This window comes from Dipodomys merriami, unplaced genomic scaffold (genome assembly GCF_024711535.1).
Source record: "Dipodomys merriami isolate MVZ:Mamm:240054 unplaced genomic scaffold, mDipMer1.0.p SCAF_3, whole genome shotgun sequence".
NCBI lineage: Eukaryota > Metazoa > Chordata > Mammalia > Rodentia > Heteromyidae > Dipodomys > Dipodomys merriami.
This window is the reverse complement of record NW_027204492.1, coordinates 110,683,969-110,709,060: the sequence shown is the minus strand read 5'-3', so window position 1 is coordinate 110,709,060 and position 25,092 is coordinate 110,683,969. Positions and strand designations below refer to the sequence as shown.

The 25,092-nt window shown below is 37.0% G+C and overlaps 1 protein-coding gene across 1 annotated transcript in view; it reads right to left on the bottom strand.

Annotated features, from left to right (window-relative positions):
• The window catches only part of Bend2 (BEN domain containing 2), a 50,101-nt gene that overhangs the window by 13,351 nt on the left and 11,658 nt on the right, over window positions 1-25,092 (bottom strand). The window contains exons 5-12 of the mRNA XM_070039405.1: window positions 24,203-24,319; window positions 20,230-20,367; window positions 16,813-16,914; window positions 13,849-13,986; window positions 11,839-11,961; window positions 8,099-8,227; window positions 6,772-6,903; window positions 4,849-4,986 (exon numbers count right to left, since the gene is read on the bottom strand). Coding sequence (XP_069895506.1) covers window positions 4,849-4,986; window positions 6,772-6,903; window positions 8,099-8,227; window positions 11,839-11,961; window positions 13,849-13,986; window positions 16,813-16,914; window positions 20,230-20,367; window positions 24,203-24,319 — 1,017 coding nt within the window. The remainder of the gene's footprint in view (window positions 1-4,848; window positions 4,987-6,771; window positions 6,904-8,098; window positions 8,228-11,838; window positions 11,962-13,848; window positions 13,987-16,812; window positions 16,915-20,229; window positions 20,368-24,202; window positions 24,320-25,092) is intronic.

Sequence of the window (25,092 nt, the reverse complement as noted above, 5' to 3'; positions counted from 1 at the left end):
AAGGAAAGCCTCATGAGACTCTTGTCTCCAATTAACTACCAAAAATTGAAAACGGAGCTGGAACCGGCTTTGAGCACAAAATCTCAGGGACAGCACACAGGCCCTGAATTCAAGCCCCAGGACTTGCTCCCCCCGGCCTAAAGAAAAAGGAAAGAAAAGGAATTCGTTCCTTGCTGTTCTAGACCAATATTAGCAAAAAGTTCCAGAGACTCCATCTTAACTATAGCTGCATGCAATGGCATGTTCTAGTACGCCAAAATATTCCAGAGATTGAGATGGAAGGATTCCATTTATATATCAGCCAGTCTGGAAAGGAATGTCCATGCGACTCCCATCTCCAATTAACCACTAAAAAGCTGAAGGTTGTGGTTCAAGTGAGAGAGCACAAAAGCTCAAGGACAGTATACCCAGGCACTGAGTTCAAGCCCTAGGACCTGCACACATATACATACACAAAAAGATTACAAAGATTACACATACATATATATGCACATATATAATAAACATGTATATGCACTATATATATATTTCAAAATAAATATTAGTGCATTAAGGACAGAAACAAAACAATAAAAAAGATCAATCAGAAATATAAATGTGGTTATAAGAAATTAGAAAGCCTTTTTGGAAAACTCTTTGGAAGATAAATATAATATAAGACCTAACAGTTGCATTCTTGTCACTCATGACAGAGAAATAACTTATTCAAAAAATGGGGAATAAAAGGAGGGAGTGATTTTTCAAAACCTGTCTATAAACATACTATGGAGAACTATTGCTCCATATAAAAGGATGAACTATTGCGAAATTAAAACTATATTTAGATAAAAATGGGTATAGGAATATTAACAAAGCTTTATTCCTGGTAGCAAAATCTCAAAAACAAAAGGGTTAAAAACAAGGAGTAGGGGCTGGGAAGTTGGCTCAGTGGTAGAGCGCTTGCCTTGCATGCCTGAGGCCCTGGGTTTGATTCCTCAGCACCACATAAGAAAAAAGAAAAAAGCCGAAAGTGGCGCTGTGGCTCAAGTGGTAGAGCGCTAGCCTTGAGCTGAAGAGCTGAGGGACAGGGCCCAGGCCCAGAGTTCAGGCCCCACAACTGGACGCCCCCCCCAAAAAAAACAAGGAGTATTTTCAAACCATAGTGTATTATTCAGCAATATAATAAATAATTATCAATACACACAACAGGGATGACACTCTGGACAAAACAAACTGAGTGAAAATCAAAGCCAGTTTGGAACATCAATTGGAAGACTTACAAAGCTCTAGAGCTACATGTTAAGAGATGGGTCATAGGCCAGGGGTAGCCAGAGTTGACTGTGGTTTTTCAAAGGACAACTGGAGGGAAGCTTATACAAAAGGAAGTGGTGTGTCCACTGAATGTAGTGGTGGACATAAAAATCTACTCATATCATAGAATTTCATACAATTAGATACATACACACATGCAACACATGTGGATATAAGAAAAAGTAGGGACATCCCAAAAAGATCTGTGGATTATCCCCATGTCAAAATTCTGACTGTGCCATTTTACTGTGTTTATTTTTTAGTATTACTTTGGAGGAAAACTAAGTAAAGTGTATGAGTGCTCTCTGCAGCATTTGTTTACACCGGCACGTGATTCTGAAATACCTCAAAATAAGTTTTGTTTTTGAAATTTTCACCAAGAATTGATGTTAAGATCATTGGTCAGTGAAAAAATATACCAGTGTTACTTGTTAGACACTAAACCAATTTATTGCCACCAAGCCAGCACTACAATACTCAGAGATGTCCCTACCTACAAAAGAAGGGATAGGAACAAAAGAGATATAACTCCTAAAGAAGGGAGGAAACATAACAGGAGCTATCACATACTACTCAGTTCTAACACTAATACCAATTGGCTCAATTCTCTGATCAAAAGACATAAGACCCATTCATTCATCTGCTGCCTATAAGAAAGAACATCTGGCAGTAGTGCTGTGGCTCAAGCGGTAGAGTGCTCACCTTGAGCCAAAGAGCTAAGGGATAGTGAGTGCCCAGGCCCAGAGTTCAAGCCCCACAACAAAGAAAGAAGAAGGGAGGGAGGGAGGAAAGGAGGGAGGAAGGAAGGAAGGAAGGAGGAAGGAGGAAGGAAGAAGGAAGAAAGAAGGAAAGAGGGAAGGAAGGAAGGACATCTGACAAAGACAAATACCTACTCAAGGTAAAAGGTTGGAACAAACTCTTTCAAGCAAATGTCCCTCATAAAAAAAGTTGGAATAGCAATATTAATATCAGATTAGAAAGACTTCAAATTAAAATTCATGAGACAAAGAAGGACATTACATAAAGGGAACTCACCATCAGGAGGCCATAAAATTCTAAACATCTATGCACTGAATGCTGGAACTCCCAACTTTATCAAACAAATATTTATTGACCTAAAAACACACATAGATCCAAACACATTAATAACTGCTTACTTCAACACACCACTGTCACCTTTGGAAAGATCACCCAGACACAAATTTAGAACCCTCAGAACTAAATAACTGCATTGACGAGCTAGCCTTAACATACATCTACAGAATATTCCATCCAGCAGCACTGCAATATACATTTCTTTTGGAACCCAATGAACATTCTCCAAAATAGATAGTATCTTAAGTCCCAAAGCAAATTTCTGAAAATTCAAGAAAATTGAAATTACTACCTGTATCTTATCAGAACATAATGGAATGAAATTAGAGCTCAACAGCAAAAGCCATTACAGAAAATATTCAAACCCATGGGATATTCAAACATTTCCGAAATTCAATATAAATGAAAACACAAAATACCAGCTCCTCTGTGACACAGCAAAGGCAGTTTATAGCTAAGAGTGCCTACACACGAACAAATTAAATAAATCTTAAATCAATACTCTAATAATGAACCTCAAGCTCCTAGAAACAGAAACAAGCCAAACCCAAAATCAGTAGAAAGAAATAATAGAAATTAGATCAGAAATAAAATGAACTAGTCTTAAAAATCCATATAAAGATTCAACAAAACAAAAAGTTAGTTCTTTGAAAAGATTAATAAAATTGACAGGCCTTTAGCAGACCTAAGAGAAATCCCCTAAATAAATAAATTTAGAGATGAAAAAGGGAACATCACAACAAAAACAAGCAAAACTCAGAAGATTGCCGGGCACTGGTGGCTCACGCCTGTAATCCTAGCTACTCAGGAGGCTGAGATCTGAGGATCGCGGTTCAAAGCCAGCCCGGGCAGGAGAGACCGTGAGACTCCTATCTCCAATAAACCACCAGAAAACCGGAAGTGGCGCTGTAGCTCAAGTGGTAGAACGCTCGCCTTGAGCTGAAGAGCTGAGGGACAGCGCCCAGGCCCAGAGTTCAAGCCCCACGGCCGACAAAAAAAAAAAAAAAAAAAAAAAAAACAAAAAAAAAAACTCAGAAGGTTTTAAGGGAATACTTTGCAAAGCTTTCTGCCAATAAATTGGAGAATCTGACACAAATGGATATATTCCTAGTGGTATATATACACAATGGAATTTTAGTCACATATTAGAATGATATTGTAAAGAAATAGAAAGACTTAGAAAAAATATGTTAAGTGAAGTAACAGAGAGACAAAAGGATCCCTGTTTTCCCTTCTATGTGGAGCAAATATGTTGAGTAGTATGCAAGTGTATTTCCCTTCTATGTGGAGCAAATATGTTGAGTAGTATGCAAGTGTATATACATGTAGTAACTAAAATACAGTAGATTTAAAGAATTCAAATACTGTAATCTCTTAGGAGAAGTCAAAGTTCAACAAAATAAATGCCAGAATGTGGTTACTTGAAAGAGATATGGTCGGGAAAATGTGTACACAAAAGAGGATGAAAAGAGCAGGAAGAAAAATGTATATACAAGATGTAGGGCATTGGAATCAAATATAGTGAAAACAGGGGTTATAGAATGGAGGTAGAACATAAAAAAGAAACAAAAAAATCACATAGTACATTATAACTACATTAAAAACTACAGCAAGAAAGATAAAACCTCTTGTGTCCCTATCTTGGGGTTCATTTCACTTACTTTGTAGCAATGAGATGTACAAGACACTATTAGCAATGAGATGTACAGACACTATGTTGAAAGCGAACTTTACAACTTGTAGGGGGAGGAGGTGGAGAGGTGGGGAAGAAAGGAATGATAGGGGTAAAACAAAGGAATAGGGTAACAGTGCTTGATAGGAAATGTACTCATTACCTTCTTCATGTAACTGTAACCCCTCTGTACAGTATCTTTACAATAAATATATATATTAATATACTAAAAAAAGAGAAAAAGAAAAGTTGGCACATGAAAAAAAGAATGGGGAGAATGCAGTCAAGAATTCAATCTCTATGTTCTGTACATCACCTTTACAATAACCATAAAAATTAGTTTAACAAAGAAAATACTGAAAATACCTACTGGACAGTATATTGGAAACGAACTTTACAACTTCACGCAGCGAGGGGGTGGGGGGATAGGAGTGTGGGAGCTGGGGGAGGGAAGGGATAGTGGGACAACAAGAAGGAAGGGAAGGGGTAACAATGATCAACAAGAAATGTAGTCATTGCCTTACTCATGTAACTGTAACCCCTCTGTACAACATCTTAACAATAAAATAAAAATTTTTTAAAAAGAAAATATTAACAAAAAAAGAATCCAATATATGATGAGTATGTTGAAAGAAGTGACATTGATTGAGATATAGGTATTCATAACTACTTAGTTAAATAGCAATTCCTTTGTACAACTACTTAATTTTTTTTTTTAAAAAGAAAAATTAAATGAAAAAAGAAAAATATAAAAAAACGACTGCTTGTACTATGTATCATTACAAACTCACCAACATTTGCAGATTCAGATGCAGATGCAGTTTCAGAATCTGAGGTAATGATACGTCCTAATATGCCTGGGTAAACGACAATCTGATCATTGACTTTTACTGTTTCAGGCATTTTTATCAGTATAACCTTTTCAATATCTGAAAAAAAAAAGTCCAGTCATGAATACTATTGTTAATTAAAATCATCCTCTGGAAAATCTAAAAGTAAAAATTCTCTAAGAGCTGAGCACTGCTAGATACTCATGAGGCTGAGATCTCAAGACTGTAGTTCAAAGCCAGCCTAGGTATGACAGTCTAAGAGACTTATCTCTAATTAACCACCAAAGAGCTAGAAGTAGAGCTGTCACTCCAGGGGTAGAGTGCCAGCCTTGAGCAAAAAAGATAAGGGACAACACCTAGGCCCTGAGTTTAAGTCTTAGGACCAGCATTAAAACAGAAAAAAGACAGTCAGAAAAGAGCATTTCAAATACCAGGTTAGCCTTGGCAAAGTCAAACAAGTAGTATAAACTTGGTTAGGTTTTTTTGTGGTACTGAAGTTTGAACTAAGGGCTTTGCATATTCACTTGGTTTGCGTGCTTGGCTTGCATCCTACCAGTTGAGCCAATATACCACCCTTGTGTTTTGATGTTTTTACTTCTTTTTTGAAGTCTCATACTTTTCTGACAAGGCTTCCTTCAAATTGCATTTTTGAAGAGCTCAATATATTGAGTAGATATATTTATGAGTACTAATATATTTGTGAGCAAACGGAGACTAGCTAGGGAGAAACTACCTTGAAAACAAAGTAGGCAAGCTGGCTCAAGTAATAAAAACTCTTGTTACAAGTGGAAGACCCTAGGTTCAATCCTCAGTATGCAAAAAAATGCAAAACAGAAATATTTATTAATAAAAGCAAAATTTGTATAAGTCTTCTGAGAAATATGACTGATATCTATAATATATAATTCCCATTATAAAACATTTGGTGGGGGGCTGGGAAGGTGGCTCAGTGGTAGAGTGCTTGCCTCGCATGCATGAGGCCCTGGGTGTGATTCCTCAGTACCACATAAACAGAAAAAGCCAAAAGTGAGCAGTGTGGCTCAAATGGTAGAGCGCTAGCCTTGAGCTGAAGAGCTGAGAGGGACAGCGCCCAGGCCCAGAGTTTAAGCCCCACGACTGAAAAAAAAAAAAAAAGCAAAGAAACAATTTTTTGTATGGGCACTGGGACTTGAACTCAGAACATTAGCATTCCTTAGCTTTTTTGCTCTACCAGTTGAGATACAGTCCCACTTTCAGCTTTATGGTGATTAACTGGACATGAAAGTCTCAGGGACTTTCCTGACCAGAATGGCTTCAGATCAAGATCCTGAGATCTCAGCCTCCTGAATAGCTAGGATTACAAATGTGAATCACCAGCACCTGGTGGCAAACACTCAAGTTAGCAAAATTATAGAGAGCGATTTTTTCCCAGACAGAAAGGAAGGAAAGTATACAGTAATGTGAAATAGGGGGTATGGTGAAAAAGGCAAGGTAAGGCCACTGGTGGTAAGGGATTAGGCTTATTATTCTGACTGGTGATAGAAATCAAAACTACTCATGTAATAAATCTGCATAGAAACAAATATAAATACACACAATTACTACAAGCTAAATTGAGACTTCTCAATAACATCTATATTTAATTTCAATGTACTGATTGTGTTATCTTAGTTTTGAAAGATTAGTTATTGTTGGGAGAAAAAGAGCAAAATCTATAAACAGGTTCATGCTTTATTATTTCTTATGCATCCATGTGAATCTAAAATTATTGTTAAAATTATTTGTTGTTAGAAATATGAAATTTAATTTTAAAAAATGGAATAGATCTGGCTATACTGAGTATTTGGGATGCAAACAGATCCAGATCCTATAGTGTATTTGCAATGTGTACCATCTAAACCTTACCAGAATCAGGTGGAAGACTGGCAGGTGAAAACAAAGAGAATGAATGGTCATTGTAATTCACAACTGCAGGGAAATTTATCAACTCAGGGTTGCTTTCCAGGCTGTCTTCTTCTACTACCAGTATTGGCGCTTCTGTTAAAAAAAAAATTCAAAACTCTTAACCTCTATTAATTTATACATAGCAAAATCATCCTGAAATAATGTATAGGAAAAAAACCATTTCTAACTTGAAAAAAAAAGTAAAAGTACTTCTCTCTTCATAGATTTATGCTTAAAGAAAGGGTAAAGGAACACTTTCACACAAGAAGCTTGTAAACAGAATTCAATTTAAATAGCAGGGAGAAAGAAGGAACAATGAAAGAAAAACAGTACAAATGTAAACATGGTGCCCAAACAATAGGGAATCATCCTAGCCCTCTACAACCAAATAGAGAGTTGGGGGTGCCAACATGCAGATTCCCCCAAGAGATCAACAACAAAAAAAAATTGAACAGAGAATCACAGGAACTGAAAAAGAAAAAAAACTCATAAACTGCACACACAAAGATGTAAAAATCGTGAAGACCACTCCTCCACCCCTTGCTGGAGCCTGGGCTTCCGGGGGCTTCAGGACCACCAGCGGACTGCAGAACCCAGATGCAGAATACTACAACAGCACAGGACCTGGAAAGGACAGGACCTAGACAGCGCAGGACCAGGACAGCGCAGACAGACTGAGACCAGAGGTGAGACACCATGACTCCCAGACCTTGAGAGCTCCCAAAGCACTGCCAGACAGCCCACAACCAGTCCCAGGGTAAGTATCATGCTGGGGGTCCCCCCATGGGAGAACAGGGTGTTCACAAAAAAAATAAAATAAAATAAAATAATAGGAAAAAAAGAATTATATTATCTAGTATTCAACCAAAAAAATTTAAAAAAAGATATTGTCACTAAGAACTAATATTAAGACAGCTGACTAGGCATAATAGTTTACAACTATAATCTCAGCTACTTGGTTGATTTGAAACCAGCCTACTCAACATAGTAATGGGAAACAAGACCAACTTCAAAGAAGAATATGAGTATGGTGATGACATTTGAAATCCCAGCTAATTAAGTAGGTGAGAAACTTTGTTTTGAGGTCAGCCCAGACAAAGAGCATGAGATGCTAAAAAATTACTAAAGTACAAACAGGAGAAGATGTGAGTCAAGTGGTTAAGGACTTGCCTAGCAAGCGTGAAGCCCTGAGTTAAAGCTTCAGTACAACAACAATAAAAACAATGTGTTGAAGAAATTTCTATTTTCAAAACCCTGCTACTTGTGCTATGTATCATTTCAAACTCACCAATATCTGAAGAGGCAGATGCAGTTTCAGAATATGTAACAGCTTTATGTCCTAAAAAAGTTGGGTAATAGACTGTTTGACCATCGACTTGTATTTCTCCTGGCATTCCTAATACAACTTCTTCAAAACCTAAAAGGAAATGAAACCCTGTTATGACACTTTAAACTCTTAGGTGTCTTTAATCAACTATATGAAGAGTATCTTCAAGCACAAAAGGTATAATGAAAGGATATTTGAGAGGAAAAAAGAAAAAAAGAAAGACTATTTGGAGAATAAGAAGTGCCCAGCACAGTATCTCACACATGAAATCCTAGCTACTCAGTAGGAAAAGATCTGACTATTGCAGTTTAAGGCAGTCTAATCTCCAATTAAGCAGAAAGAGACAGACAGACAGACAGACAGACACAGACACAGACACAGAGAGACAGACACAGAGAGAGAGGGGGGAGGGAGAGGGAGAGGGAGAGGGAGAGGGAGAGGGAGAGGGAGAGGGAGAGGGAGAGGGAGAGGGAGAGGGAGAGGGAGAGGGAGAGAGAACAAAAACTAGAAGTGAAAATGTGGCTCAAGTAGGAGAGAGTACCAGCCTTGAGTGAAAAAGCCAAGTGAGAGTATGAGGCTCTGAGTTCAAACCCCAGTACCAGCACAAAAATTTACGTATAGACAAAAAAATGGTTAGAGGACAAGTTTTAAGCAATAAAGATATTACAAATGAACAATTCTTAGTGTGTCAAGAAGAAAAAAATACAGTAGAAATATAAATGTGTAGAAACTAGATCATACCTACACTGCTACTGACGGTACGAAAAGTTACAGCCTCTCTGAAAAATTGTTTGGGAGCTTCTTATAAAACAGAACATGCTTTCACTGTATTTGATATTGGTATAATTTGTGGAGGGGAAGGGAAAAAACAAACTGTTTAACTAGGGATACAGGTGGACCCATTGCAACAATGAGATGTACAAGTCGTTATGTCGAAAAATGAACTTTACAACTTTGGTGGGGGGGGGTGGAGGATCGGGTGGGGGGAGGGAGGGAGTATGGGAAGAGATGAGAAGGGGAAACAAAGAGAAAGAAACAATGCTTGATAAGAAATGTACTCATTATCTTGCCCATGTAATTGTAACTCCTTTATAAGGTATTCTCACAATAAAAAGACAAAAAAAAGAACATGCAATTAAATAAGGCTCACTAATTGCATTCTTTGCACTTATGACAAAGAAATGACATTTATTGACACAATAGCCAGTGTATGAATATTCATAACCAACTTATCTGCAATATACAAAAAAATAGAAAAAAATGTTGAGAGAGAGAGAGAGAGAGAGAGAGAGAGAGTGTGTGTGTGTGTGTGTGTGTGTGTGTGTGTGTGTGTGTGTGTGTGTGTGTGTGTGTGTGTGTGTGTGTGTGTGTGTGTGTGTGTGTGTGTGTGTGTGTGTGTGTACAGGTCCTGAGGCTTCAACTCACAGCCTGGGTGGGTGCAGTCCCTGAGATTTTTGGCTGAAGGCTACAACTCTACCACCACTTAAGCCATAGCTTCAATTTCAGCTTTTTGGTAACTGATTGGAGATAAGATTCTGACGGACCGTTACTGCACAGGCTGGCCTCAAACTGCAATTCTCAAACCTCAACCTCCTGAGTAGTTCGGATTACAGGCATAAGTCACCAGCATCAGGTGAGTGAATGGGGTTTGTTTTAAACCAATTCTTATGTATGCCATGTAAAACTATTCCTCAACAAAGGAAGAACGAAAACTACATTTACATAAACATTGGTACAGGAATATTTATCAGGGTCCTGTTAACAAAATCTAGAAGAAAAACAAAGCTGTCCCTCAAGAGGTAACAGTTTAAAAATATGAAATATATTCAAACCATGAGATAGTATTCAGCAATAGCAAACTTAAGTGTGTTGCTCAAGAGGTGAGAGACTTGCTTATCAAGCATGAGGCCCTGAGTTTAAACCTCAATATCACCAAAACTAAAAATGAATGTTAATGAATCTTCATTTAAAAACAGCTATTAAAAACAGCTGTACTATACATCCTTTCAAACTCACCAAATTTGAAGATACAGAGGAAGATGAAATTTCAGAATTTGGTGCACTGAAATGTCCAAATAAAGCTGGGCAATAAACTATGAATTCTTTTTGTCCTGGTATTCCTAACAGTATAAGATCTTCAAAGCCTAAAGACACTGATGCTCCCTTATGATATTCTTTAAACTTTTGGCTGTATTTAATGAACCACGTAAAGAATATCTTCAAGCAGAAAATATGGTGAGAAGAAATTTAAAGCATCAATAAGGAAAGAAGAAAAATGAAAAAACCAGAAATATGGCTGTGAAAACTAGATGCTCCATACATTGCCAATGGGAATATAAAATGCTACCATTTCTCTGAAAAACTGTTACACGGTTTCTTAGGAAAGTAAACTGATCACCCTAATACTAGCAATTGCACTATTGGTTCATTATAGTGAAAAATTAGTTACAAATAATAGTAAAACTTTAGAGTTACAGAAGTCAGTATATGAATATGATAGTGCTTTACTTCTAATTCCTGGGGGGTCTAAAATCTATATGGTAATCAATGTATGAGTAGATTAAAATAACTAGTCAGCATCCAATCCAAGGAAAACAATTCAGCAATGAAGAGCAAACAACTGAGACTTTAGAGCACACAAGTAATACCAGTTCCTCAGGAGACAAGGTTAAATGGATTTTGAGTCTGAAGCCAGCCTATGTAAAATTAGGCAGGTCCTATTTTGAAAAAAAAACTGCAAAGAGAAGGCCTGGGATACTGGCTCAAATGACAGAATACAAGCTGCTAGGGGAGACACCCTGGATTCCAACACCAGTATTTCAAAAAGGAAAAGTAAAAAATGGAAAAAGGAACAAAAAGGCAGAAACTTTTATTGGTACAAAAAAATTTTCTGTCTTCAGGGAATTATAGTGTTGGAACACAAATCATCCATAATGTATGCTTCCCAGTAGAAAATACTCTTCAACTGGCAACTTTACAGAGAACAATATTGTCCAGGCATTAGGGAACTGGTATAGTGAAGGAAAGGATGGGGTAACATGAGAGAGGGGGTATGGTCAAAAAAGCAAGATGAGGTAGCTGATGGTGAGGGATTGTCTCTGTGTTTAACTGATGCTAGAATCAAAACAACTCATTCAATAAATTATATCAGAGGTGCTAGTGGCTCACACCTGTAATCCTGGCTACTCAAGAGGCCAAGATCTAAGAATCATGGTTCAAAGCCAGCCTGGCCAGGAAAGTCTGTGAGACTCTTATCTCTAATTAACCACCAGAAAATCAGAAATAGTGCTGTGGCTCAAAGTGGTAGAGCATTAGCTTTGAGCAAAGGAGCTCAGGGACAGTGCCCAAGCCCCAAGTTCAAGCTCCAATAACTAAGTAAATAAATAAATATTATATAAAAATTAGATATTATAATATATCTCAATAAAATTTGTATTTGGATTGATGTCTATATCCTGGTTGTATTGCTTTACCTGTTTTGAAGGATGTTACTGTTGGCAGAAAAAAGCAGACTACAAACAGAATCAAAACATATTTCCTGTGTAAGAAATATTTATGTGAACCTTACTTTACTAAAATTACTGCTGTTAAAGAAGCTTGATTTAAAAAATAAACCACAGCTAGCTTGCATTGAGGGCTTGAGATATTGATAGATCAAGATTCTGTAGTGCAGTTTGTTATGTGTATCAACAGACACTCACCAGAATTGAAGACAAGAGTGTCAGCTGAGTAAGAGTATTGGCCATGGTCATTTCTCATCACTGGTGGGATATGCATCACCTCAGGACTGATTACCAGGCTGGCTCCCACAGCAGTCAGATCTTCTATAAGAAAATAGTTTCAAAACTCTCAACCTTTATTAATTTATACAGAGCAAAACTACACTGAAATAATATAGAGGAATAAAACAATTTTTCACATGAGAAAAACTAAATTACTTTACACTCATAAATTTATCCTTAAAGGACAAAGAAAATTCTTCACACAGCAAGAATGTTAAATAATAGAATTTGAAGTAGCAGGGTAAAAGAAGGAAAAATGAAAGCGTATACATCACTATTACTCTTACCTATTGCTAGGGAGATATTAAAATGGCATCCCACCAGGGGAAAACAATCATATATTGAGTATATGTAATGCAATCCAAAATCCTAAATGGAGGGATCATGGGTATAAGCAGCAATAAGGAAGTATTTTCAGAAAAGCATGCTGCATGAGAATATCAATGCCTCTACATTAAAAATTTGATTATCTTGACATTTTTTTGCTATTGTTTTGAGGCAGAATTTCACCATATAGCCTAGGAAGGCCTGAAATTCAGGATTGTCAGCCTCTCCATTTCTAGGATTACAGACATCCATCACCAACTTCTCTTAACATTCTTGAAATGACAACTACAAACAGAAAGAAGAGTAATTGGTAGGTATTAGCAAAGAGAGGACATAAAGAAAGGGTGACAAGAGAAATGGCACTGTGATTGTACAAGAATAAAATGAACTATTTTTGCACTGACGGAACTAGTCCTTCACTTTCATAGAGGACCATCAAACCTGTGCATTTACTCACATGTGGTGGCACTAGCCAGTGATCTTTGCACTCAGGTGGCAGAAACCAAAGTAATCATAGGTTTAAGTACAACTTAGACTACAAGAAATATTCCAGGCCAATTTGGCCCACATAATGACACCTGGTCTCAAAAAAAAATCAAGGTGGGGGTGGGGGGAGGATCGGGTGGGAGGAGGGGAGGAGTATGGGAAGGGATGGGAAGGGGAAACAATGAGGAGGCAACAATGCTTGATAAGAAATGTACTTGTTATCTTGCCCATGTAATTGTAACTCCTCTGTATGGAATTCTCACAATAAAAAAATTAAATAATTTATGAAAATTGAGCCCTAACTGAAGCGTATGAAGGAGTATTATAAATTAAAATGAGCCATGTCTTTTCTAAGTTAAAAAAAAAATCAAGGTGAAGTTTGTTAACTCACTCATATAGTACTTGTCTAGTCTAGCATGAACAAGGACTTGGGTTACAGCCCCAGTTCTGAATAGGATATAGCTGCTCATGTAATAAAATAATGTAGAACTAAATGCATACTCATCAATAAAAGTAGAACTGGAAACATGTAAGTAAGTATTCTCTAAGCATTGAACCGTACACTGTGGTTCACACCAGTAATCATCACTGCTTGGGAAGTTAAGACTGAGAGGATGATAGTAATAGGCCAGCCCAGAAACTGAGTGACCTAAGAGTTGTAATCAAGGGACAATGGAAATTATAAGTGTGGTTCAAATGGCAGAGTGTTAGCTTTGAGCAACATAGCTCAGGGACAATATCCAGGCCCTGAATTCAAGCCCTAGTACAAACAAAAAGAAGTAGCAGCAGCAGTAACAATAGTAGTAGTAATACTCAACAAAGACAAATTAATGAGCAAGACCCAAACCAAAAAGAAAATGAAGTTGGGCATTCGATAACATGTACAATCGCAACCACATGGGAGAAGTAAGTAAGGAATGTTAGTTTTGAGGTCAGTACAAGCAAAATGCATGAGACCTTATCTGAAAAAGAAAGTAAAAGGACTTAAGATGTAACATTAGGTACAAAGGACTTACTTACCTACCAAGAGGCCCAAACCCATAAAAACTAAAATACTTTAACTTTAAAATCCAGATTTTAAAGTGTCTACTATATTATATATCATTTCAAACTCACGGAAATTTGTAGATTCAGAATTAGAAACATTTTCAGAATCAGAGTCACTAAAATGTCCAAAAACACCTGGGTAATTGATTGCTTGGCCACTGATTTCTGCATCCTCTGATATTTCTATCACTATAGTATCTTCAGTATCTGAAAGGAAACAATGATCTATTATAATATATTTAAACTTGTGTCATTAATTAGCCAGAAAAAGACTATCTTCACATAAAACTACCTTATGATCCAGCCATACCACTCATGGACATCTGCCCAGAACATAACAAGCCAAGACAGCATATAGACACTTGCACATCCATGCACATTCATGCTGCACTATTCACAATAGCCAAGACATGGAAACAGTCTAGATCCCTACAATAGATGAGTGGATCAAGAAAATGTGCTACTGGGCTGGGAAGATGGGTCAGTGGTAGAGTGCTTGCCTTGAATGCATGAGGCCCTGGGTTTGATTCCTCAGTACCACATATGCTGTGGTTCAAGCGGTAGAGCACTAGCCTTGAGCTGAAGAGCTGAGGGATAGCACAAAGGCCCCACAACTGATAAGGAGGGAGGGAAGGAGGAAGGGAGGGAGGGAGGGAAGGAGGGAGGGAGGAAGGAAGGAAAGAAAGAAAATTTGCTACATATACACAATGGAATTTCTCTCATCCATCAGAAAGAATAATGGAGGGACCTAGAACAAATCATGTTAAGTGAGTTGAACCAAGCTCAGAAAGACAAAAACCACATGTTCCCTCTGGAAACTAGATCTAATATACAACTATACATGATAACTTACTCAGACCCCTATGTATTTACATAAAAACTGACTAAAAGAGGGTATACATAGGGGATGAATCCAAAGGTATAACTTCTCTAATCATCTAAATAACTATTTGGTTTAAAAATATTCTAAGAGATGGAAACGTTTTGTTTTGTAATATTTTTCTTTTTGGGACATTGGGAACCGGGATAGGAATGGAGGGAAGAAGGGTGAACAAATTTACTCATTGTGTTCAATTAACACTATGTAAAAAATTAACTATATAAGTTGGGAGTTATAAGAGAGGGAAAATGGGGGAGAATGAAGGAAGGGGTGACACTAACCAAAAAGCATAGTACGCATAACATGACTTACTAAACTGTAACCCTTTGTATAACTCCTTAAAAGTAACAATTGGGCCAGGTGTTGGAGGCTCACGCCTATAATCCTAGCTACTCAGGAGGCTGAGATCTGAGGATCATGGGCTGAAGCCAGCCCAGGCAGGAAATGCCGTGAGACTCTTAATCCAATAAACTACTCAAAAAAGCCAGAAACAGATTTGTGGCTCAAGTGGTAGAACGCTCACCTTGGGCAAAAGAAGCTTAGGGACAGTGGCCAGGCCCAGAGCTCAAGCCTCAGGACCGACAAAAACAATAACAACAACAATAACAACAGCAGGGGTTGGGGATTTAGCACAGTGGAAGAACACTTGCCTGGCAAGTGCAAGGTCCTGAGTTCAGGCCTCAGCTCTGCCAAAAAATGAACTAAAAAAAAATCTTTATTAACTAAAGGGATGCATTCCAGCCAGAAAAGTACATCTTCAAACAGTAACAAAAAGATATAGTTGAAAGGAATATGAAGAATTATTAAGGAAAAACAATAGAAGTATCATAAATGTAAATGTGAAAAGTAACTCCTCCATATGTTACTAATGAGAATATAAAAAGCTGCAGCCACCCTGGACAATGTTGCAGATTCTTTTTTTTTTTAATTGTGAAAATACCATATAGAGGGGTCACAATTACATGGACAAAATAATGAGTACATTTCTTGCAGATTCTTAAAAAGGTAACCATGCTATTACCATAAAAACCCAGAAATTGCACTGTTTGAATTCAAGATAGAAAACTGACAACTTACATTTACACAAAAGTCAGTACATGAACGTGGTAGTACTTTACTCCTAATTCCAAAACTAGGGATACCAAAATTTCCAACATAGTGTCTTCTGAGCATCCCTGTAGCATTGGTTCCTCGTTTGTCCTTTGTCTCACCATTTTGTTGTTGCCCTTCCCTTCCCCAAATCAGGTAAACGTATAGAAGACACAGGATACCAAAATCAAAAACAGTGACAACAGGGGATAAACCAAAGGGGAAAAATGAAAGAAAAAGAAATAACTTCATACTGTACATTAAAAACCACAACAACAAAGAAAAACCTCTTGTTTCCATAATTTGGAGTTCTTTTTTATTAGTATCATCTTATATGGTCATATGTACATCAAGAAAATGTGGTATATCGGAAGTGGCGCTGTAGCTCAAGTGGTAGAGCACTCGCCTTGAGCTGAAGAGCTGAGGGACAGCGCCCAAGCCCAGAGTTCAAGCCCCACAACTGACCAAAAAAAAAAAAAAAAAAACAACAAAAAGAAAATGTGGTATATATAATCAGTGGAATTCTATGCTTCCATCAGAAAGAATGACATGTAAACTCTTAGCTACTCTTAACTACTCAGGAGGAGATCTGAGGACTGACAGCAAGGGAAGTCTATAAGTCTCTTATCTCCAATTAACCAGCAAAAAAGATGGAAATGAAGTAGTAGAGAACTAGCCTTGAGCAGCACTTGGACCTGAGTTCAAGCACCAGGACTGGAACCAAAAATTAAAAAGTATAATAAAAATAAATTTGCTATCACTATAAGACCTGGAAACTGCACTATTCACAGTGTATACTTGTATCTATGGCAATCTCCTGACTGGGTGGTTTTACCTTAGTTTAGAAAGATGTTATTGTTGAAAAAACAGAACAAAATATAAGTAGGATCGTGTCATATTGTTTCTTACATATCCATGCCAATTTAAAATTATTTCAAGTATTGTTATAAAAATATGAAGTTTAATATTAAAATGAACTACAGCTGACTCGCATTAAAGATTTGGGGTGCTGACATATGAGATTGCCATAGTGCTATTTGTTATGTGTATCATCTGAAACTCACCAGAATCAGATGAAAGAGTGTCATTGTCGTTTTCCATCACAGGTGGGAAATGCATCCCCTCAGGATTGTAGTCCAAGCTGGCTTCTGCTATTCCTTGCACACCTACAAGAAAAATATATTCTAAAACTCTTAACTTCTATGAATTTATACATATCACACGTACCCTACAATAATATACATGAAGTAAACACTTCTTTTTTTTTTTTTTTTTTTTTTTTGGTCAGTCGTGGGGCTTGAACTCTGGGCCTGGACACTGTTCCTCAGCTCTTCAGGTCAAGGCTAGTGGTCTACCACTTGAGCCACAGTGCCACTTCTAGTTTTATGGCAGTTAATTGGAAATAAGAGTCTTACAGATTTCCCTGCCTGGGCTGGCTTTGAACTGCAATCCTCGGATCTCAGCCTCCTGAGTATCAGCTAGGATCATAGGCGTGAGCCACCAATGCCCAACAATAAAGACTTTCTCACAGGAGCAAAAGTAAATTATTTCTAACCTCACAGATTTAAGTGAGGGCAAAAGGAAATCTTCATATAGGAAGCATGTGAAAGAAAACAACTTCAAGCAGCAGCAAGAAAGAGGGAACAATAAAGTAACACATATAGAGAAAATGCATCACATGTATTACTAAGGTAACAGTAAAATGATAATCCACTAGGGAAAAAAATCTTAGTTTATATGGAATTTATGCAACACAATCTATAAACCTAAAAGGAGAAACCATGTGTAACAAGCAGAAACCTTGGTATGAATTCAGAACATTATTCTGAGTAAAAATGCCAATCTCTACAGATTATATATTCAGGGTTTTCCTTAATAATCCTTCAGGATTTGTTCCTGTTGTTTTTGTTATTTTGAGGCAGAATCTCACTATATTTTCCAGGATGGCATTAAACTCACAATTCTGAGCCTCTGTAGTGCTGAGAAAACAAGCATAAACTACTATACCCAACTTCTCTTAACATTCTTGAAGTATCAAAATTATACATGGAAGAGATCAATAATAACTATGTATCAGTATATGGGAGTATGGAAGGAAGGGGTGATACCCAGAGAAGCGACTGGAATTATAAAAAGGCAAGATGAGGCATTCTTGCAGTGATGAAAATGGTCTGTATCTTGATTGCAATGGGGGGACACATAAAACCTATATAACCAAATAAAAGCAAAAACTCAGGACATCTCAATTTGGCTCCATGTTAAAATCCTAACTGTGACATTTTTGTGCCATTAGTTCCTGAGGCCTGAACTAAGCTTCTGAGTGCACTCTGAGCTGCTTTATTTTTTCTCAAGGCTAGCGTGTTACCACTTGAGCCATAGCTCCTCTTCTGTCTTTTTATGTTTAATTGGAGATAAAAGTTTCACAAATTCCCTACCTGTCCTGGTTTTGAATTGTAATCCTCAGATCTCACCCTCCTGAGTAGCTAAAATTACAGGCATGAGCTACCAATATCTGTAGAAAAATATTATTTTTGAACTAAACTAGTTAAAGAATACTCAAGCACTCACTGTATCATTTCTTAAAACTTCATGTGGTTTTAAAATACCTCAAAATGAAAAGTTTAATTCTCAAATAGTTCTAAGAATCAGTATTAAAAATGTTGATCAGTATCTTGGCTATGATAATGCAGCACAGATAGCCAAGATATAGAATCAGCCCAGATGCCCTTCAGTAAACAAATGATTTATGGAAATGTGGTATATGCACCATGGAATTCTATTCATCCATTAGAAAAATTATACCATTCATAGGGAAATGGAAAGACTTAGAAAAAGTATATTAAATGAAGCAAGCTAGACCCAGAAAAACATAGGTTGCATGGTTTCCCTCACTGTGGTAGCTAGAATGTACCCATAAATCTACAAGTAAAACATACTGTGGTACACAAGGGGTTGCAAATGAATTAACTGAAATGTAATAGACTATGAAGAGCTCAAATAGTAAATTCTTTTTTTGCAGGTTGGTAGCAGTATTTATTTTACTTTTAGATTTTACTGAAAGACTACATCAAAGCTCAACAAAGTACCAGGAAATGGGTACTTGCAAGAGGGAAGGGGGAGAGGGGTAGAAAATGAAATGGGAAAGGAGAAGAATACAGGTAAGAATTTATTATATGTACCACAGAATTGAGAAACAGCTCACACCTTCAATCCTTTTGTTTGGGTGGTGGGCCTGAACTTTGGGCCTGGGTGCTGTTCCTCAGCTCTTCAGCTCAAGGCTAGCACTCTACCACTTGAGCCACAGCGCCACTTCCGGCTTTTTTTCTTTTTGCTTATGTGGTGCTAAGGAATTGAACCCAGGACCTCATGCATGCAAGGCAAGCGCTCTACCACTGAGCCACCTTCCCAGCCCCACACCTGTAATCCTATCTACTCAGAGGGCAGAGATCTGAGGATCCAGTGGGAAGCCAGCTCAAGCAGGAAAGTCAATGAGACTTTTATCTCCAATAAACTTCTCAGAAAAAGCCAGAAATGGTGTTGTGGCTCAAGCAATAGAGCACTAGCCTTGAACACCAAGAGGCTCAGGGACGGTGCCCAGGCCCTGAATTCAAGCCCCAGGACCGGCAAAAAAAAATAATAAGTTTTTTTTAAAAAATCCACTATACACATAAACTTTGTTAAATAGCAAAAATTCAATACATACCTAAAATTAAAATAAAGGAAGGGGTGATTTGGAAGGGCGGGGTTGAGAATGTTGAAAGGGTAACACTGATCAAGATGCACTATATTCATGAACTCCTTTGTTGAATGGCAATGCCTTTGCACAACTACTTAAAAGATAATAAAAATATTTTTGAAAAACGATCAGGCCAGGCCTATAATCCTAGGCACTCAGGAGGCTGAGATCTGAGGATCATGGTTCAAACCACCCAGGCAGGAAAGTCCGTGAGACTTTCATCTCCAATTAACCACCAATTAACCACCAGAAAACCAGAAGTAGCGTGATGGCTCAAGTGGTAGAGTGCTAGCCTTGACCTGAAGAGCTCTGGGACAGGGCCCAGCCCCAAAATTCAAGCCCCAGGACCGGAAAAAAAAATATCAGGCTGTGTGGCTCACAACTGTCATCCCAGTTATTTTGAAGATATAGATACATTATAGTTTAATGCCAGCCTGGAAAAATAAGTAAGAAAGACTCAGCTAAAAAGAAAAAGCTAGGCATGGTAATGACTTCTAAGCACAGATGGTTGAAAGAAGTACATGAAGAATGTGGTTTTGTGGTTTGCTCAAACAAAAGCTGCAAAACTTTATCTGAAAAAAATACTAAAGTAAATTTGGTTAAAGGTGTGTCCCAAGTGGTAAAGAGCTTGTGTAATAAGCTTGAGGCACTGAGTTCAAGCCCCAATATGGCAAAAACAGAAAAAGACATGTTAAGAATCTAGATTAAAACCTGCTAAAGATACCATGTGTTACTTCAAACTCACCAGAATGTAAAGCTGCAGAGGCAGGTGCCATTTCAGAATCTGGGCCATTGAAATGTCCTAGTAAAGCTGGGTAATAGAGAGTCTGGTCATTGACATCAGTTTGTCCTGGCATTTCTATCAGTATAACCCTTTCAAAGTCTGAAAGAAAATACCTTGTTATGAACCTTGCTTGAAGAAAAACTATCCTCGTAAAAACAGTAAAACAAAAGCATTCTATAATACAGGAAAATAATAGTCTCCCTACTTAGCAGAACTGCTTAATTTTCAACCAATTTACTAAATAAACATATACAGATAGGTGCGATTTTTTAATGGCTACAAATATTATTTTATGTCTAGCCAATGGACAAGTTCCATTTTTTTATTTTGTTAAATTTATGTAAAGGATAGTTACCTGATTATTTTTTAGTTATTCAGATTGATATAAATATAGGTTAGCCTAGAAAACTTCTCTAGGCTTTCCGAAATGAAAAATATAACATAGCCTTTCAAATAATATCTGTATTCAGTATTAATTTAAAAGTATACATATAGCTGGGAATCATTATTGGCTCATGCCTGTAATCCTAGCTACTCAGGAGACTAAATCCTGGAGGATTATAGTTTAAAGCTAACATGGACAGAAAAAAACATGCACATGTATTTTATGATTACTTGAAGACCCAAAAGAGTAAATGGAAAGTTTCACAAAATTAAGTTTTGCATTTTGGTAATTTATATGCATTCCAAGACATTTTAAAAGCAAAACCATTTTTTTCATCCACTGCTTACAAGAAATTTGATATTCTATGATTTTGTGAACGTAATTTAGATCTGAATTTGTTTGTTTGTATTTACCTGGGGGATTACTTCAGAGATGTTTTCATTTGTTTAGGAAAATTCTTATTCCTAATACCCTTTAATGTTTTTTCCATCCTTATTCTTGCTCTTCTCTCCTTTTGGGATTCCAACTAATCAGAATGGACTCTATATATGCCCTGTGGTCTTACATCCTTGGTGATTTTTATCTAGCTACACTCCTAGCTTTTGCCTTCACAATGCCTAGAACATTACCTATATCAAGGAAGGTTCATTGTAGTCCTGAATGGAAACATCAGGTTGAAAAGAACACAATAACATTTCTTGCTTGGTTAATTCTCTCTTCAGCTATTAGCCTAGTTATTGAATTCTATGGTTTTATTGTACTTTTCAGTTCCTGAGTTTTTATTTTGCTTTATTTCAGCTTCTCTAGGTCACTTCTATTATCTCTGTTTTTGACATAAATTTCAAGGTTTTCTTTATCACCTTCAATTAATAGTCTGTGCTCGATTATTCCAGTATGGGGCAAAGTTATAGGTCCCTTTGTATTGTCTGTTATATTGGCTGGTTCTTAACCATAAAGTCTTATACATTCCCTATTATATATTGTGTATTATATTTGAAAAATTATTTATAGCAGTAACTCGATAACAAAGACCATACAAAAAGAATATTCCTCACTATTTAAGATACATAGTTCAGAATCATACTCAGATCATATCTATCCAAATTCAGGAACTGAGATTATTCTAACCAGTCAACAGATATGAAATAGGTCTAAAGTTTCTTACTAGAATCCAACTAAAACCAAGAAGCCATGTTCCCACATTTCACACCTTCCACTTGGTCCTGAAGTTTTTTAACATCACAAAACTCACTTCAGCTCTCACTTATAAGTGACACCAGGGGGGCTAGGAAGGTGGCTCGGTGGTAGAGCGCTTGCCTTGCATGCTCGAGGCCCTGGGTTCGATTCCTCAGCACCACATAAGCAAAAAGAAAAAAGCTGGAAGTGGTGCTGTGGCTCAAGTAGTAGAGCACTAGCCTTGAGCTGAAGAGCTGAGGGACAGCGCCCAGGCCCAGAGTTCAGGCCCCACGACCGGACCCAAAAAAAAAAAAAAAAAAAAAGTGACACCAGGGCAAAAACAGCTCCTGAAAAAGGCTATGTCTCTGGGTTGTTATTATCTTCTAGATCCAATATTACCATTTTTATTATTATAATTTATTTTCTATTATATTATTGATTTTTATATTATATTAGAATTTACTTTTTCAAAGTCGACTTCTGTTGGATATTTTAAAATTTTAATCTGACATTATCAAAGCAATAGTCATTGTGTACTGAAAGCTAATTAAAATATATTGTAGAGGATAAAATATATTTATGTTAAAAATCATCTGCCTCTAGTATATTCATCTATTTAAATGAATATTTTCAAAGAGAAAAGATATGACAAAAGGAAATTTAGGGCTTCCGAAAAGAAGAAAGAATTATGGAAAGACCAGACATATATTATACATTGCTACTGGGAATATAGAATTATTCAGCCTCTCTAAAAATGTGTTTCTACATGCTTTGGGAGTTGGGTGAGGTGGGCACAATAACGGAGGAAGGATGAGCAAATGTAGTCATTGCAGCCAACATACGTTATATAAAAAAACTGAACTATATAAGTTGAGGATAGGAACAGAAGGGGGAAAATGAAGGAGAATGAAAGGTGTAACATTGGCCAAGAAGCACTGTAGTCATAACATGACTTAGAGAACTGTAAACCCTTTGTATAACTACTTAACGATAATTTAAAAAGTATTTATATCTCCTTTAAATTAAATATGCTTTCATTATAACATTAATTAATATTAATTAAACATGCTTTTACCCATTGGAGAAATAAAGGATAGAATGACCTGAGAGAAAGTAATATAGTCAAAAACACAAGATGAAACAGCTAGTAGTGAGGGATTATGCTCTATATCATGACTGGTCATGAAAATCTATCCTACTCATGTAATATATCTGCACAAAATAAACATATAAACTACAATGAGTAAAAATTGAGATAGCTCAATAACATCTGTACATGTATCAATGTAAATATGCTGACTGTGTTATTTGCCTTAATTTTGAAAGATGTTATTAACAGAAGAAATAAAATGTAAAGCCAATATTACTTTTTTTCCTTTTTTTCTTTTTTTGTTCCGTCCTTGGTCATGAACTGAAGGCCTGATCACTCCCTGAGCTTTTTTTTTTTTTTAATGCTCAAAGCTAATGTTCTACCATTTCAGCCACAGCTATACTTCCAGCTTTTCTTTTCTTTTCTTCCACTTCCTTCCTTCCTTCCTTCCTTCCTTCCTTCCTTCCTTCCTTTCTTTCTTTCCTTCTTCCTTTTCTTTCTTTCTTTCGGTAGTTGATTGAAAAATCTCAGACTTTCTTGTCTGGGTTATCTTCAAACTACAATCCACAGATATCAAGCCTCCTGAGTAGCTATAATTACAAACATGAGCTACCTTTGTCAAGGATGTTATTTCTTTAAAGTACACATGAATCTAAAATAACTTAATATATTCTTTTATTAAAGATATAAAGTCTGATATAGCATCAGTTGCTCATGTTTGTGATCTTAGCTACTCTGGAGGCTAACACTTCAAAGATAGAGGTTCAATTCCAGTTTGCAAAGAAAAATCGGTGAGATTTCATCTTAAGAAATAGTCTATCAGCTCTGCAAGCAAGTCAGGCAATTGTGAACCCCCAACTTCAGTTCCTAGTAACAGCAAGATAGACAGCTAGACAAGCAGACACATATGTATGTAAGAGTTTGAGTGAAAAAATGAACTACACATGGCTTGTATTAATGATGTGATGTGGACAGATTTAATTCTATACCATTGTTGCTTCTGTTTTTTTGTGTGTGATAGAATTGGCACTTGAACTGGGCTCTAGGAGATGTTGCTTAGATTTTTTTTGTTCAAGTCTGGCTCTCTATCACTTGTGCCACAATTCGTCCTTGAGCTTTTTGGTTGTAAATTGTAGATAATAATCTCAGGGACTTTTCTTCTCAGGCTGGCTTTGAACCACTATCCTCAGATTTTACTCTCCTTAGTAGCTAGAATTTATAGGCATGAGCCACCAACATCTGGCTTCCATAGTGCTCTAGGTAATATGTCATCTGAAACTAACCAGATTGAGATGAGAGAGTATCAGCTGAAAAAGAGTATTGGTCATTTTCATTTACAACGGGGAAATCCGTCGTCTCCATGTTGTTTGCCTGGCTGGCTTCTGCTACTGCTGGCATATCTAGAAGAACAAACAGAGTTGACAGGGGTTACCAAAGGACAATGGTAGGGAAGCTTGTGAGAAGGAAGTGATATCTCTCTGAATGTGGTGATAGACACATAAATCTATTCATGCAATAAAATGCCACACAATTAGATATACATATGAATACATACTTAGATTCAAGAAAAACTGAGGACATCCCAATAAATAATATATGGATTATCTGTGTCAAAGTCTTAATTGTAATAATTTTCTGTGTTTTTGAAAAATAGTATTTTTTGAAGTAGAGCTGTTTGCAGCCAAGCACTGGTGGCTCATGCCTGTAATCCTAGCTACACAGGAGGATATGATATAATGTTTGAGGTTTGAAGCCAGTGCAGGCAAGAAAGTTTGTGAGACACTTATCTCTAATTAACTAACAAAAAAGCTGGAAGTGGAGCGGCTTAAATGGCAGAGTGTTAGCCTTGAGCAAAAAAGCTCAGGGACAGCACCCAGTCCGAGTTAAAAACCCAAGACTGGCTGGCGCATGCGCGCGCGCACACACACACACACACACACACACACGAGCTATCTGCATCATTTCTTACAACTTCATGTGGTTCTAATATACAGTATCTCAAGATGAAAATTTTAACTTTTAAGTTTAAGAAAACTGATCAGGCTGGATAGCTCACGTCAGTCACTGCAACCATTTGAGAGGTATAGCCAGAAAAGACCAAAGTTTGATACTAGCTTACACCAAAAAAATTGAGTAAGACCCAGTTAAAAGAACAAGCTACTGTAAAGATACT